The sequence below is a fragment of the Macrobrachium nipponense genome, chromosome 6, assembly GCF_015104395.2.
Source record: "Macrobrachium nipponense isolate FS-2020 chromosome 6, ASM1510439v2, whole genome shotgun sequence".
NCBI lineage: Eukaryota > Metazoa > Arthropoda > Malacostraca > Decapoda > Palaemonidae > Macrobrachium > Macrobrachium nipponense.
The window spans coordinates 34,475,041-34,490,449 of NC_061108.1; the positions used below are offsets into that span (position 1 = coordinate 34,475,041).

At 46.0% G+C, this 15,409-nt stretch overlaps 1 protein-coding gene across 2 annotated transcripts in view; it reads left to right on the forward strand.

Annotated features, from left to right (window-relative positions):
- LOC135216174 (trimethyllysine dioxygenase, mitochondrial-like) overlaps positions 1-15,409 on the forward strand; it is a 189,199-nt gene that overhangs the window by 20,566 nt on the left and 153,224 nt on the right. For both annotated transcript variants that reach the window (XM_064251302.1, XM_064251301.1), the window contains exons 2-3: positions 5,271-5,317; positions 15,287-15,397. In XM_064251302.1, the coding sequence (XP_064107372.1) occupies positions 5,271-5,317; positions 15,287-15,397 (158 nt within the window). The remainder of the gene's footprint in view (positions 1-5,270; positions 5,318-15,286; positions 15,398-15,409) is intronic.

Sequence of the window (15,409 nt, forward strand, 5' to 3'; positions counted from 1 at the left end):
AGGAGTCTTCTCCGACAAAGAAGATCATCCTTTCAATGCAGCAACAACTTGCTTCGTTGGCTTGCCGAGAGAGAGGCAGAGCCGCGTGGTCGGAGGAAGGATGATAGAATGCCTATCAAGAGGTCCAGACAGTCCCCCTCGCCTTCTCTTCGCTTCGTCTCTTTCTCCTGTTTCTTCGCCCTCTGGATTTTGTGCGGCTCCCCAGAGGTTGTCTAGAGGGCGCGAGGAACGTCTCCCCAAACGTTTTTCTGTCGAGAGAAAGGAACGCCGGTACACTCGTAGCAAGGAGTGTTTTCCTGCTCCCCAAGACGCTCCCCTCTCCTCTCTTCATGACGCTCCGTATGCGGAACGTGACGTTCGCTCTGCTGCTAAGCAGGATGTTGTTCAAGCTGCTAAGCTTGACGCCGTGCAAGCTGCTTCGCTTAGTCAAGCAGCTCGCCAAGACGCCCCTCGCTCGTCCCTGAGGGACGCTCCGTCTGCTACCAAGCATGACGCTAGTTCGGCAGCTAAGCTGGATGCTTTGCATTCGGCTTTGTCACGAGCTGCTCGTCAGGACGCCTAGCGTGACGCTTTTGTGGACGCTCGTTAGGACGCCCAGCGTGACGCTTTTCTGGACGCTCGTCAGGATGCCCAGCATGACGCTTTTCTGGACGCTCGTCAGGACGCCCAGCGGGACGCTTTTCTGGACGCTCGTCAGGACGCCCAGCGTGACGCTTTTCTGGACGCTCGTCAGGACGCCCAGCGTGACGCTTTTCTGGACGCTCGTCAGGACGCCCAGCGTGACGCTTCTCAAGACGCTCGCCGACTACAGGACGTTCGTCGTGACTCCCATCTAGACGCTCTTCATGAAGCTTTCGCATCTGCGCCTGAACCTGCTGAGGCTGTTTTGGAAGACGCACAACCTTGTACTCTGAACTCGTCTTCTCAGCAACGCTCCTTATTGAAACTTGGCCCTAAAGGCCTTATACCTCTTCCTTCCGTCAGCGTCTTCTGACTACCAAGTCTTGGCCCGCTTACTCCGTGCTTCGTTTGGAGATAAAATGATATTGTCATGTTACAATAAAGTTTTTATACATACTTACCTGACAGATATATACTTAGCTATAGACTCCGTCGTCTCCGACAGAATTTCAAATTTCGCGGCACACGCTACCGGTAGTCAGGTTGGTTCTGATGAGCTGGCGTCTAGAAGGAGACTAGTAAACTTAAAGCAGCTTTCAGGACTGCGCTGCTGAAGGGGAACCTTCGGGTCCTACCTGCGTAAGCCCAGTCTTCTAGCAGGAATAAGGCTCCTTCCTCAATTTCTACGGGAATCGGGAAGTCTATATACTCGAATTACTCGATTACTTAATGTCATATGAGTGGGTTCCCCCCATTGACAAGATACTGAACGTTTTGTCAGGTAAGGGGGTAAGCCCCCATTGACAAAATATAAAACTCTTTGTCACGTAAATGGGTTAGTTCACATTGACAAAGATTCCAATAACATATCGCGTAAGCGGGTAAGCTCTCATTGACAAGATTCAGGAGAACCCTCATTCATAGGTCACTACCTCGCTGAGACTCTTAGGGGAAACAGACTTGTAGACTACGTCCATGAAGTCTTCTGTCCGATAACATAAGAAGCTGAGCTGTCCTCTTCGGTTCTCGGTTCTAACTTGAGGCTCTCCTTCGACTAATGTTAATTCGTTCCCTTGGCTAAGAGAATGAAGACAGTCGATCTCCATTCCCTCTCTTCCTCGTCGAGGAAAGAATGTAGTAGGGAGGTAGCTGTCCAAGTGACTACAATACTCTACGTATTTTACCTTCACGTCATATTACTATTAAGTGATTGTATGGTTCAAGTTATATACGCATACCGTGGTTATCCCTACGGATGGCAACCAAGAGGACTATTATTCTAATTGCATTTAATTGGTAATCCCTGCAACCTTCCGGGAGTTTCCGGTTTCCCTTTTTAGATATTTAAGGTATTGTTACGACAACAACAACTCAGCTTCTGTATTTAGCGAAATCTGTTTCGCTTAAATATGCCTGCTTGAGAGTTTCTTTCTGCTCGATGATGATAACAAACCTATTCCTTCGTAGAATGGAATAGCTGGCAACTCAGGCGGAATTGTGCGATACGGTGAACGTAGGCTGCTGTCGCTGTAGAGCAGCTCAGTTCCAGCTGGTTCTCTGTCATGTGCGGTCGGTTACGTGTCTCTCTCCTGCGGGATTGACTGACTAACCGTATCTCTGCCCTACAATCACGGACTTTAGCCTCAGGTTGAGGGGAATTCTCGCATGCATGAATGAACATTGCCTTCGCTTTGCGAGAATTTTTTCAACGGAGATATCTCTTAGACCTTTTCGGTTATGTTTACCGCACTGTAACAGAATTCTGTACGAGTCTACCGCGGCATAGCACTAGAATAATGCACACCTGCTTAGGCAAAGCGCAGCCTTATTGGGGAAGGAAACATGCTCGGTGAGGGAAAGGATGATTCTGCTGGGGACCATTTCCTCGCTGGAGAAGTTTGTTTCCCTGAAGAGACTGCAATTCAGACCTCTCCAGTTTTTCCTGCCGGAAAACTGAAGTATCATCGAAGATCTGGAAGTGATTCTGAACATCTCTCAGTCGGTCAATGATCACCTAAGGTGATAGAGAGTAGGTGCCAGGCATCTGGAGAGGGGAACAGATGTTCTGGCACATAATCTTGAAGAATTGGAAGCAATTCGGTTGGCTCTCCAGTTCTTCAAAGAATGAGTTATGGCCGAGTGGTCCAGATCAACTCGGATAATTCCACAGCTCTCGCATATCCCATGAAGTATCGAGAAACACTCTCTCGGTCCCTGTTCGAGTTAACGAGAGAGAGCCTGTTATGAGCACAGGCACGGAATGTAACGATCCTCAAGAGGTTCGTTGCAGGATTGCAGAACGTCTGTGCAGATCTTCTTGATCGACGGCAACAACTACTGACGTCCGAGTGGACTCTTCACTTAGAAGTATGTCGAGAGTTGTGGAGACTTTAGGGGCGTCCTTTGATAGATCTCTTCGCAATGTTGAAGACGAAGAGGCTTCCTCTAGACTGCTCCCTTGTTCACGATCCAGGAGCGGTAGCAATAGACACCATCCTATGGAATTGAAAGGGGATGGATGTTTAGTCTCTTTTCCCCTATTCAAACTCTTAGGAGAAGTAATAAGATAATTTGCGGCGTCAGAGGGAGCGAGGATGACGCTGATCGCCCCATGTTGGCCTTCGAGCGACTGGTTCACAGATGTCGTGTCCTTCCTAGCGCACTTTCCAAGGACCCTTCCCGAGAGAGTCGGTCTACTCTTAACAGCCTCACTTCGAGAGGTACCACAAAACCTCTCCGCTCTGAGTCTGACTGCGTTCAGACTACGTATCGAGAAGTTGACCAGAGCGAGAGGCTTTTTAAGACTAGTGCCAAGTGCGATTGCCAAGGCAAAGAAGAGCTTTCTATCTTGCAGTGTACCAATCGGAGTGGGCCGTTTTCTGAAGATGGTGCAGGAAGAATGGCTTTTCCTCCACCTCGACCTCTTGTGTATTAGATTGCCGTCTTCCCTTTCCGTCTGAGGTATGTGGATAAGCTGGCAGTCCCGACTATTAAAGAATACAGAAGTATGTTGTCAACGGCCTTTAGAGTCAGAGATTTGGATCTGTCAAACAACAAAGCCCTTCACGATCTTTGAGTTCTGTTGAAATCTCGAAACTGTCTAAAATCGAAGCTTCCGGCATGGAACTTAGACGTAGGCTGGAAGTTCCTGATGTCGAAGCCTTTCGAACCTCTCCTTTCTGCAAACTTAAAGCACGTGACCAGAAAGGCTAATTTTTTCTAACCACTCTAGCTATGACAAAGAGGGTTAGTGGGGTTTAAGCCATCAGCAGACATATTGGCTTTAGAGGACATAATGCGGTGTGTTCTCCAAGCCCTTCGTTCTTGGCTAAGAATGAAAACCCGTCTAACCCTTGGCCCAGGAGCTTGGAGACCAAGGGGATGTCACAATTTATTGGGAAAGAGCCAGAGAGAGTCTTGTGCCCTGTCAGGGCTCTCAAGTTTTATCTAGGTAAAACTAAAAAGAAAGTCCAGATCCTTCGGACAATCTACGGTGTTCCGTAAAAAGACCAGACTTGCCCATGTCAAAGAACGCCCTGGCGTCCTTTTAAGGAGCTCTTTCAAAGAGGCTCATTCGTCATGTTTGGACAAGGTTTTAAAACCGTTTAAAGTGAATGCTCACGAGGTGAGGGCGCGGCCTCGGAGGCATTTCTAAAGAGCATGGCACTCAGTAACATCCTGAGTGCCACATTTTAGCGAAGCAACTTTGTGTTCACTTCACTCTACCTGTGGGATGTGAAGACGACATATGAGATCTGCTGCTCGCTAAGGCCATACGTGTCCGCTGACACAATCTTGGGGGCAAGAAGTACCACTCATCCTATCCTGTAGAAAATGGTTTGGAAGAGCTGTTAATTATAGTTGTTGGGTCGGCCGCCAGTGGTGGACTTCTCAATTCTTAGCTTTAGTTAAACATCCTTAACTTTGGCTAGGTTGGTCAGGTGGTGATATATATTACTTCTTAGCCCTCATAGTATGGTCAATATGGTCTAGTCACATTGTGGTCACGCTTCCGTTGACAGATCATCTAGAACTCACCAGCTATACAGGTCACTACCTTGCTGGAGACTCTAGTAAAGCAAAATCCGACTTGGGTGACAGTAATCACGAAGTCAGCTATGCTAACAGGTATGGAACCAAGATATCAATCATCTGCATGCAATTTGTTTCCTAAATCATTCTGTCCCTTCCCACCTCCAAAGGTGGGATTCAGCTATATATATATCTGACAGGTAAGTTTCATGAACAAAATGATACTGTTATGATACAATAAAGTTTGTTCATACTTAACCTGGCAGATATATATAATCAGTACCCACCCACCTCCCCTCAGGGGACAGTGGCACTAGAAAATCTGAATAGAAAATGGGAATGGTTCCTGATACCTGCCTCCAGCGGCGGGAATGGGTACTAACCACCTGGCCGACAACTGCGTGTGTCGTAAGTTTTGAAATTCTGTCGGACTTCGGAGAATACAGCTACTATATATATATCTGCCAGGTAAGTATGAACAAACTTTATTGTATCATAACAATATCATATTTCATACGAGTATTGCCTCAGCTGTTATAAAATAAAGATTGCTTCCAAGTGGTAGTGATGTACAACATAGCAAAGTTAATGCATTACAATTATACTATATTTTCCAGAACACTTAATTCTCGACGGTATTGTACTTCGGCTCCACGACCTATTGGTAAGTTAAACATCAATTTAGTCTTTACCAGTTATGACTAAGCATAGCTTATTTTGAGCAGTTTTTATGAATCCATTAGTCTGTAAGAACTATTAAGTATTACTGTATGCTGTAGAGGGTTATATTTGTAGTTTTCAGATTTTCTATAGATTTTATACAGTACTAATATGATGTATGAATTTCATATTTCTGGGCTCAGTTCGTGTCGCTTCGTGAAATAATCCCTTAAGTTCATTATTTCTAGGTAAATGATACTAACATTACCAGAGAAAAATAAAAATAGGGGGATGTCAGAGTAACTGACTCGCTCACCTAAATAAAAAGAGGGTGTTGGTATGGTGCTGGGGTGAGTGAGACCACTACCACGAACCTCTTGTCATTTAGAATTCTCCTTCATCAAAATCCCCCTCCCTGAGAGAGCTGACACACGGCCGGCGCCAGCAACTACTATGTACTACACATCCCACCACGCCGACCGCAGTGCCTCCCGTGGCCATCCTTTTCGTTAGCGAACTTCTGTACGCTCGTGTCTAAGATTGCTCTGTGTTTTTGTGCACTTTTTGGGATTACTTTCGCTCGACATGGAATTGCAAGCTATCGCCGCAGCTAAGTTAAGTACCCCGAAAGGTTATATACTAGTTTTAGCCAGCCAGGAGCTGTTTTTACTGTTTTTTAGGTGCAATAATAGTCTCCCTGGTCTGGCGCATGGCTCGCTTTGCCGGCTCGCCTCGTGCTCGGTTAGCTACTTCGGTCTCCCATACCGTGGTAACTATTCCTTATGTATATATGCCTTTATCATGAGATATTTTTACGTGGTACAGAAGTTTCCACTCCATTCTATGCTTACATCGTACTATTCAGAAATCCTTTGCCTAAGCCTTAGTTTAGTGTTCATGGATGCATGTTCCTTTGTCTAGATGTTTAGGCGTGTGGGTTATTATTTTAATTTATTTTATGGATATTATTCTTTAGTCCAGCCATCCTGGCCGTCGCCCTCCGTTTTACGTATCGGTAGAGGCCAGCTCCCGAGTGGTTTGCTCGTTCCCCATCGGGGAGACTAGCCTACCTCTCCTGGACGTCCCTCCTTTTTCTCCCACTCGTGATTTCCCTCTTTTCTTTTTATTACGATGTACTTGTTATGGGTTGCATGTTAGGGGCGATCAGTGTGGCCTAGGCTATGTTTTGTTGCATTATCGCCTTGTGGTCCACCTGTGCTCGCGTTGATCAGTTTGATCCAGGATATGTTTTGTTGTATTATCACCTCGTGGTCCACCTGCACTCGCATTGAGCCAGCTGGTCGCCCTGGTCCCAGTCCCCCTCCTCCCCTTCCTCCCACGTGGAGGGAGGGTTAGTCCTTGCTCGCTCACGGTCGCTATGGCAACCATCCGGGCACCCCTCCCCTCTTCCTCCCTACCAGGGGGGATACGGAAGTCACGGACTTAAGTAGGGGTCCTGTTGGACCGGTCACGTTTTCTTTGAGCTTCGGGGAGGTCCCGGTGTGTTCAGGTTGGGTTGGCCACCCCGCCAGCTCGCGTCGGGCTTTCTCCGGCGTTCTATGGTTGTTCTCCTGTTCCCTCCCTATCTTTACGTGTATAGCTGGCTCCGCCAGCTCTTTGGGCGGGGAATACGGAGTAGACCTTACATGCTTCCCCTATATTTGGTTGTTGTAGTCTCTTTCGTCTTCCGGCGGAGTACCCGCTCACCATCTGTGTGCCCCGTAGGTTGGCGGAAGGGTTCTACAGCGGAGCTAGTCTCCGCATACACCATTATTTGTTTTTGTTTTAGTGTTATTATGCTTAACTTTATGGATAATCTTCTCACGTTCTCCGCTGTGTTGTACCCTCACCTCGGTGTACTATATATATATGAACAGGTATCTGGTTTGACGGAAATCTTCGCTCCGGTGTACCGGAGTTTTCAAACCAGTTTACCGAGCCCTATGGACACTCACACGGATTACAGGAGAGGATTATGCCCAAAAATTTATTTTACTCCGGCATGCAGCGGAGCATCATATCTTATGACGGGCCCTGTTAGTATATGCTGATACTTATGTATCTGTTCACTTACAGGCTACCAACTGTCAGGAGGCGGGATGTAACGCCGTCCTGCAGGACCCTTGTGGTCATGAGGTCTGCAGGACCCACGCTCCCTGTGCTGTCCGCCACAATGAATTGATCATGTGGCATCACGAAGCCTGCTCCATATGCTACGAGCTTGTGGAACAGTTTTCTAGCAGAGTAAGTATATACCGGCATAGGTATCATCTCTTTCTTGGTATATACTGTCAAATAATTTAGTTTAAGATTGCTTATAATCATCTAGAATCGTAAGTTTTAATGATATATCTTCGGGGCTTCGTTGTAAGGACTACAATGACCCTTTGTTTCAGGCAGCTGCCATGAAGGATCCCACGTCGGCCACCCTGAAAGCCTGGGTAGGTGGCTTCGGGAAGAATGCACCGAAGGGGCATCCGTATATTCTAGACAAGAACATGGCTGTCCGAATCTTCCCAGGCGGCAAGTCGACCGGCTACGTCGACCCTGTTGCGGCAGCGCCGGCTATCGCTGCTATCCAGCTACAAGTGGAGCAGGCCTGGACGGAAGGGACAGCCCCGGAGATCACAGCGGACGTTGCCACCCTGGACCTAAACATAGAACCTATGACGGTAGGGGAAGGTGAGTTGATGGTTGAGGTAGGTTTGTTGGGCGCTCAAGGGCTTCCCTTGGCTCGTCTGGATCTTCATCTCCTGTTCCTTCTTCTGCTTCCTTCCAAGGTTTTTCCGCATCGGAAATTCAGGCTAGGACGTCTGCTGCCTTGGTTGTTCCTAAGGTGAAAGGACAACGTGAGCAAAAAAACCCTGGAGAGGTCGTCTTCTAAGAAGACTTCGGCCTCATCTTCTCATAAGACTCCGGCTCACCATCCCGGAGCAGAGAAAGCGAAGACATCTTCTTCTTCGCACTCCAAAGGGTCTAGGGGCAAGTCCTCTAAAGAAAAGGTCCACGCTCCCGCCGAGCCAGTACCGCCTACGTCCACCGGAGCTCGTCCGGAGACCCCTGCTGCGACCAGTACCTCTGGCCCCTTCGATCCCGACTCCTTTACAGCAGGGGTCATGCAACAGGTGGGGAACATGGTAGGGACAATAGTGAACTGATAGGCTTGATCAGATGCTGGCCCAGATCTCCACCTCGTTCGCACAGTCCGGTCAGTCGATCCAGAACATCTCGGATCGGCTGACAAACCAGGAGAACTTGTTGGCGGGTCTTAGCCAGAATCCCCCAGCAGTTCTTCCTCTGGCAGGCACCGGAGTGGCTTCAATGCCCAGTTACGACTCTCTCCCCGCATTCACCATGAGTAATCCTTGGAGGGTAGCAGCCTTCGCACCCTTCAAGGACGGAATTATCTCAATCCCGGACTGTGGAACTCGTCGTATCGAGGACTTCGAGTTCCACCCCGCCGATCTTCAACCACCTTTCATGGGGTATGCTAGATTGACGGAGGCAGCCCTAAATAGAGAAGATAAGATCCCGAAAGAAACTGTAATTTACAGTCGGGAACAGGCTCAGAGAGAATGGGTGAGGTGCCTGGAAGATTGGGACTGCACCAATACTAGGCTTCAGGCATTCAAGAGCCCATTCACAATTTTTGTGACGGAGGAGGAGGCACCACTCCCCTTCACCACAAAAATTGCGGAAGTTACCATCCAGGCCGCCATGAAAGAGGAGCCTCTCCCTCAACTGAGAGAGTCGGACCCGACGTCCCCACTCTTCCCAGCTTCTGAGGATCTCTGGGCTGACCTTCCGGCGTCGTTTACAGTTGGGAAACTCAAACTGGACTGTGCTATTGAACAGTTCGGGGAGAGATTCCCGAGACTGCCGGACAACTTGATCCAAGCGGAATTCGACACAAGGATCAGGTTAGGAAGGACACTGAACGCCTTAGTGATGACAGAGGTTGCCGCCATGACATATGTTACGGAGCCTCTGTTTAAGCTCTTGGCTAAGGCACAGATGCAAACCATATAGTTGGATCTGTACGACTTTGTAGTGGCAAGACGAAACTGCAGGAAACATGTCCTGCAGGAAGCGACTATAAGACATGAACCAAATAAGTTGCTGTCGTCTTCAATCTGGGGAGCGGACCTCTTCCCTGCAGCTGCTGTAAATGAGGTTCATCATGAAGCAACCAGGCTCAACCAGAGCCTTAGGGTCCGCTGGGGTCTTTCTAGCAAAAGGAAGCCAGAAAGCACCCCCTCTGGTTCTAAGAAATTGAAGAAGCCCAGGAAGTTCCCGAACATCCAGGCACAACAGCAGCAACAATTCGTTCAGGCAGTCCCGGTTTCACAACCCGTGCAACCGGCGACTTCCAAGACCCAGAACCAGCCCATCCTCCTGTTGACGCCTCAAAACCAGCCCTCGACCTCCTACACTGTTTCCCCAGCTTTCAATCCGGTATTTGAAAGCCAGGCGTTTCAAGCCATCAATAGGTTTGCAAGGGGAAGCAGAGCTAGGGGTGCATTTCGACAGAGGGGTGGCGGAAGGGCACCCAACAGGGGGAGACACTTCCGTGGAGGGCGCGGAGCACGTCCTGCACAGTCCCAGTGAGAACCCTCAGGTAGGAGGGAGGCTGTTCCTCTTCCGACACAGGTGGGGATTCAGCAATTGGGCACAAAGTATTGTGTCCAAAGGGCTGGGATGGAGTTGGATCAAAGGTCCTCCTCCATCCAAAACATTCCTTCAAATACCAACGATGGAATTGACAGAGTATGCACAAGAGCTCCTTCAGAAAGGAGTAGTATCAAGAGTCAAACATTTAAAGTTTCAAGGACGCTTGTTCAGCATGCCAAAGCAAGGCTCAACAAAACGAAGAATAATCTTAGACTTGTCCCGTCTAAACTTATTCATTCGTTGCGACAAGTTCAAAATGCTGACTATTTCACAGGTACAGACCTTATTTCCCCGTGGGGCCGTCACCACCTCTATCGATCTTACAGACGCATACTATCATATCCCAGTCGCGAGACACTTCCGCCCATACCTAGGCTTCAAGCTAGGAGACCAGGCATTCTCTTTCAAAGTGATGCCCTTCGGGCTGAACATAGCCCCCAGGGTGTTCACGAAAATAGCGGAATCAGTGGTCCAACAACTGAGGTCACAAGGGATAATGGTAGTAGCGTACCTTGACGATTGGCTCATTTGGGCAACAACCGTCGAGGAATGCCTCAAAGCCACAGGCAAAGTAATTCAGTTTCTGGAACATCTGGGGTTCCAAATAAACAAGACCAAATCCAGGCTAACACCGGAGTCTCGTTTCCAGTGGCTCGGCATTCAGTGGGACCTGAACCCCCACACTCTGTCAATTCCGTTGGCCAAAAGGAAAGAAATATCCAAGTTAATAAGACAATTCCTCAAATGCAAACAGACGTCAAGGAGAAACCAGGAAAGGATCCTAGGTTCCCTTCAGTTTGCATGTCACAGACGTTCTGTTGAAAGCCAAATTGAAGGATATAAACCGAGTTTGGCGCTCAAGAGCAAATGTCAAATCTCAGGACAAGTTGTCAGTAATTCCGCCGGTTCTTCGCAAACGTCTCCGCCCCTGGGCGGAGGCCAAGAATCTGTCCAAATCAGTTCCTCTCCAGTTCCCTCCTCCAGCGTTGGTTATCCATACGGACGCCTCTCTAAGCGGGTGGGGAGGATACTCCCAATTCAAGAAAGTTCAAGGGACTTGGTTGCCTCAGTTCCGCCAGCTTCACATAAATGTATTGGAAGCCATGGCAGTATTCCTCACTCTGTAGAGGCTTCTACCAGCCAAGAATTCCCATATAAAGCTGGTGTTGGACAGCGCAGTAGTGGTACACTGTATCAACAGGGGAGGATCAAAGTCAAAACATGTGAACCATGTCATGATAGCCATTTTCTCTCTAGCAACCAAGTACAAATGGCATCTATCCTCCATCCATCTGGCGGGAGTAAGGAACGTGATAGCAGACGCCCTGTCTCGATCAGTTTCTCTAGAATTGGAGTGGTCCCTGGACAAGCGCTCATTCCAGTGGATATGCCAAAGGGTCCCAGGTCTCCAGGTGGATCTTTTCGCATCTCAAGCAAACCACAAGCTCCCTTGCTATGTGGCCCCCAACTTGGACCCTCTGGCCTATGCCATAGACGCCATGTCCATAGATTGGAATCAATGGAGGAAGATTTACATCTTTCCTCCAGTGAATCTTCTATTGAAAGTCCTGAGCAAACTCAGGACATTCAAGGGACAAGTAGCTCTAGTAGCCCCGGATTGGCCCAAGAGCAACTGGTATCCTCTCCTACTGGAACTGGGTCTCCGACCTCGACGGATTCCCAATCCCAAGCTATCTCAGTCAGTACAAATGAGGACTGTGTTCGCTTCCTAAGGAATTCTCAAAACCCTAACTTTATGGACTTCATGAAGTTTGCGGCTAAGAAAGATGCAAATATGTATTGATCCCCAGAATATCCTTTTCTTAGAATCGGATAAGAGGGAATCAACTTTACGTCAGTACGATGCTGCTGTAAAGAAATTGGCAAATTTCCTGAAGGAAACAAACACCCGAACCATGACAGTTAATTTAGCTATATCCTTTTTCAGATCCCTGTTTGAAAAAGGTCTAGCAGCTAGTACTATTACCACTAATAAGTCAGCTTTGAAGAAAATCTTCCAGTTTGGCTTTAAGATAGACTTATCAGACTCCTACTTTACGTCTATTCCTAAAGCTTGTGCTAGGCTCAGACCTTCAGAAAGGCCTAGTTCAGTTTCATGGTTCTTGAATGACGTTCTCAAACTGGCTTCAGACACTGACAACGTTTCATGTAACTATTTAATGCTATTAAGAAAAACATTATTCTTACTAAGTTTGGCCTCAGGAGCCAGAATATCAGAACTGTCGGCCCTTTCCAGAGATGCTGGACATGTGGAATTCCTCCCCTCAGGAGAAGTCTTACTATCTCCAGATCGTAGATTTCTGGCCAAGAATGAGGACCCCTTAATAAGATGGGCTCCTTGGAAGATCCTCCCTCTTCCACAAGACCCTTCTCTTTGTCCGGTGACGACCTTACGAGCCTATCTGTCCAGGACATCATCTAGATCCTCAGGCCCCCTCTTTATGAGGGAAAAAGGTGGCACTATTTCAATAAAAGGGATTAGACAACAAATCCTCTATTTTATCAAACAGGCTAACCCTGACTCATTCCCTAAAGCCCATGGCATCAGGGCAGTAGCCACCTCTATCAATTACTTCCAACATATGAATTTCGATGAATTGAAGAAGTATACAGGCTGGAAATCGCCGACAGTTTTTAAATGGCACTACTTAAAATCCTTGGAATCTCTTAAATTTCCGGCAGTGGCAGCGGGAAACATAGTTTCCCCTGACACTGTTCAGTAGTTGTAGTCAAAGATCCAGATCTCCTTTCTACCTGCCTCACTAACAATTCACCTAACCTTACTGTCATGTTCAATTGGGTCTTTCAGCCTTAGCTGCCTAAAAAGGCTGCTTATGGTGATGTGCCCCTTATTTTTTTGCTAGGGGCACTCACAATTGTAAATATTGATTACTGACTGTAACCATTTAGTGTTGTTTTCCCTTATTTTTTGCTAGGGAAACACACTTATATGCAGGGACGTGCAGAGAACTTTTTCAGGGCAGGTGCTCAAGTGAAAAAAAGGGCAAAAATATAGAAATGAATGAGGCTAAATATATACTGGCTCAATATTCTTTCAAATTGATCTAAACTAGTCATTAATAATTCAAGAAAGAGATAAACATGACTGATATCATAGATACCAGTGGGCTAATGTTTTATATGAACATAAAATCTACAGTACTGACTACCAGTAGAACTAGGAAATTTAACAAAAGAAAAATTATATATATTACTTTTACATAAATGACTGCAAGAAAATCAATCAGTATGATCAATACACTTGGCTAATAACCAGACCTTATCATTTTATATTTATAAGAGATCCCTTCTGTATGCCATTTCTTTGAATATGCTGATAACTTCACTGTTGTTGATTGTGATATCCTTTTCAACTGCTAGCAACAAAAGATCAGATAACCTCTCCTCACTGGAAAGGCTGCGTAGCTTTGTCTTCACCAGCTTGAGTTTGGAGAAGGTCCTTTCCACTGTTGCAGTTGTGATGGGTAGATTGGCATAAATTGTTCAGAGTTCAAGCATAAGTGGCAATATCTCCTGGACATTGTTTTCTTTCATCAGGATGAGCATTGTAGCTGTAGTGTTCTGTGGCAGGCAAGGAAATGAGGAATAGAAGATCTTTAATTCCAACCGTAGCTTGTCTACTTCTTCTAACTCATAAAACTGGCATAATTTTTGCAATGACTTGAATGCCTCTTCATTCACAGATTTTTTCACCATCCAGTTGGGTATTGTTGATTTAAAAATCGAAAACTAAATATCACGTGCAGCTCAAGAACTTAATTGGACACATTATGCAACAAATGAAATGATACACAAGCTGTATGTGTCTCATTCAGTAGGTTAATGGCCACCTACAATGAATCATACCGGTACCTGTACCGTTCAGCGTTCCAGTCCACATTACTGTGGCCCCGTTCCTATTTTCCTCTCCAAATCTATTAATTTACTCGACTCGCTTGGTCCACTGTCTCTCGCCCTCTTTTTGTTATTACATTTTTTATAGCTAAAAAAGGAGTCAAAGCCTTAATACAGAGGCAATACCAGTTAAAATAACTAGGAAAGCTTACCTGGCCTGTTGTCAGTCTAGCTCAGCTGAGCTTGCCTTGGACCCAGTGTTGCCAAGATATAATACCCATTTCTACAAGCTCCTGTTTATTATTATTATTATTATTATTATTATTATTATTATTATTATTATTATTATTATTATTATACAAATAATAATAATAATAATAATAATAATAATAATAATAATAATAATAATAATAGTAATAATGATAATAATAATAATAATAATTATTATTATTATTATCATTGACACAGATAGGCGGCGGGCCTATATTACATCCCTCTCAAAAGGGCACTTTTAATACAGTAGCAAAAGGGGCAGGTGCTTGGGCACCCCTAGCACCCCCCCTCTGCACGTCCCTGCTTATATGTATATTAAGATATTTAATCATATTGTGTCCTAAAATCTAGTTCTAAGTTATCATAAGTTAGTTTAAGTTTAATTTTAAGTCCAATTATGCCTTAAGCTAACATTTATTGTTTTAGGTTAAGTTAACCTTAGTCATGATAACTTGTATATTTTTTCAACTAGATTATATTCATTTATTTTCTTTCTTTCGTTTTATTGAGACCTTATTTTAATTTTCAACCTTGTGCTAATTCATTGGTACTATTTCACGAAGCGACACGAACTGAGCCCAGAAAAGGGATTTTGACAAAGGAAAAATCTATTTCTGGGCAAGGGTTTGTGTCGCCCAGTGAAATCCCACCCTGTTCTCCCACCCTTGCGCCCAAGGTTGGCATCTAACTTCAAGGATGGCCACGGGAGGCGCTGCGGTCGGCGTGGTGGGATGTGTAGTAGTAGTTGCTGGCACCGGCCGTGTGTCAGCTCTCTCAGGGAGGGGGATTTTGATGGAGGAGAATTCTAAATGACAAGAGGTTCGTGGTAGTGGTCTCACTCTCCCCAGCACCATACCGACACCCTCTTTTTATTTAGGGTGAGCGAGTCAGTTACTAAGACATCCCCCTATTTTTATTTTTCTCTGGTAATGTTAGTATCATTTACCTATAAATAATGAACTTAAGGGATTATTTCACTGGGCGACATGAACCCTTGCCCAGAAATAGATTTTTCCTTTGTCAAAATCCCTTTTTATTGTTTGCTTTCATATAACAAAATTCGTATCCTAAATGTAAATTCTTTTCGGTAGTTATAACACTTTAAAAGAGATAGTACTGCAATGTTTTGTTTTTAATTTTCTCTCTTCTGCAGTTGCGGAGGCTTTAGATGCAGTCACGCGACTGGAGCTGCATGTGAATCGCTGGCCGCACACTCTTGGTATATCTTACCTATGGTTACGAGATCATTGCCGGTGTCCTGAATGCTATAATTACA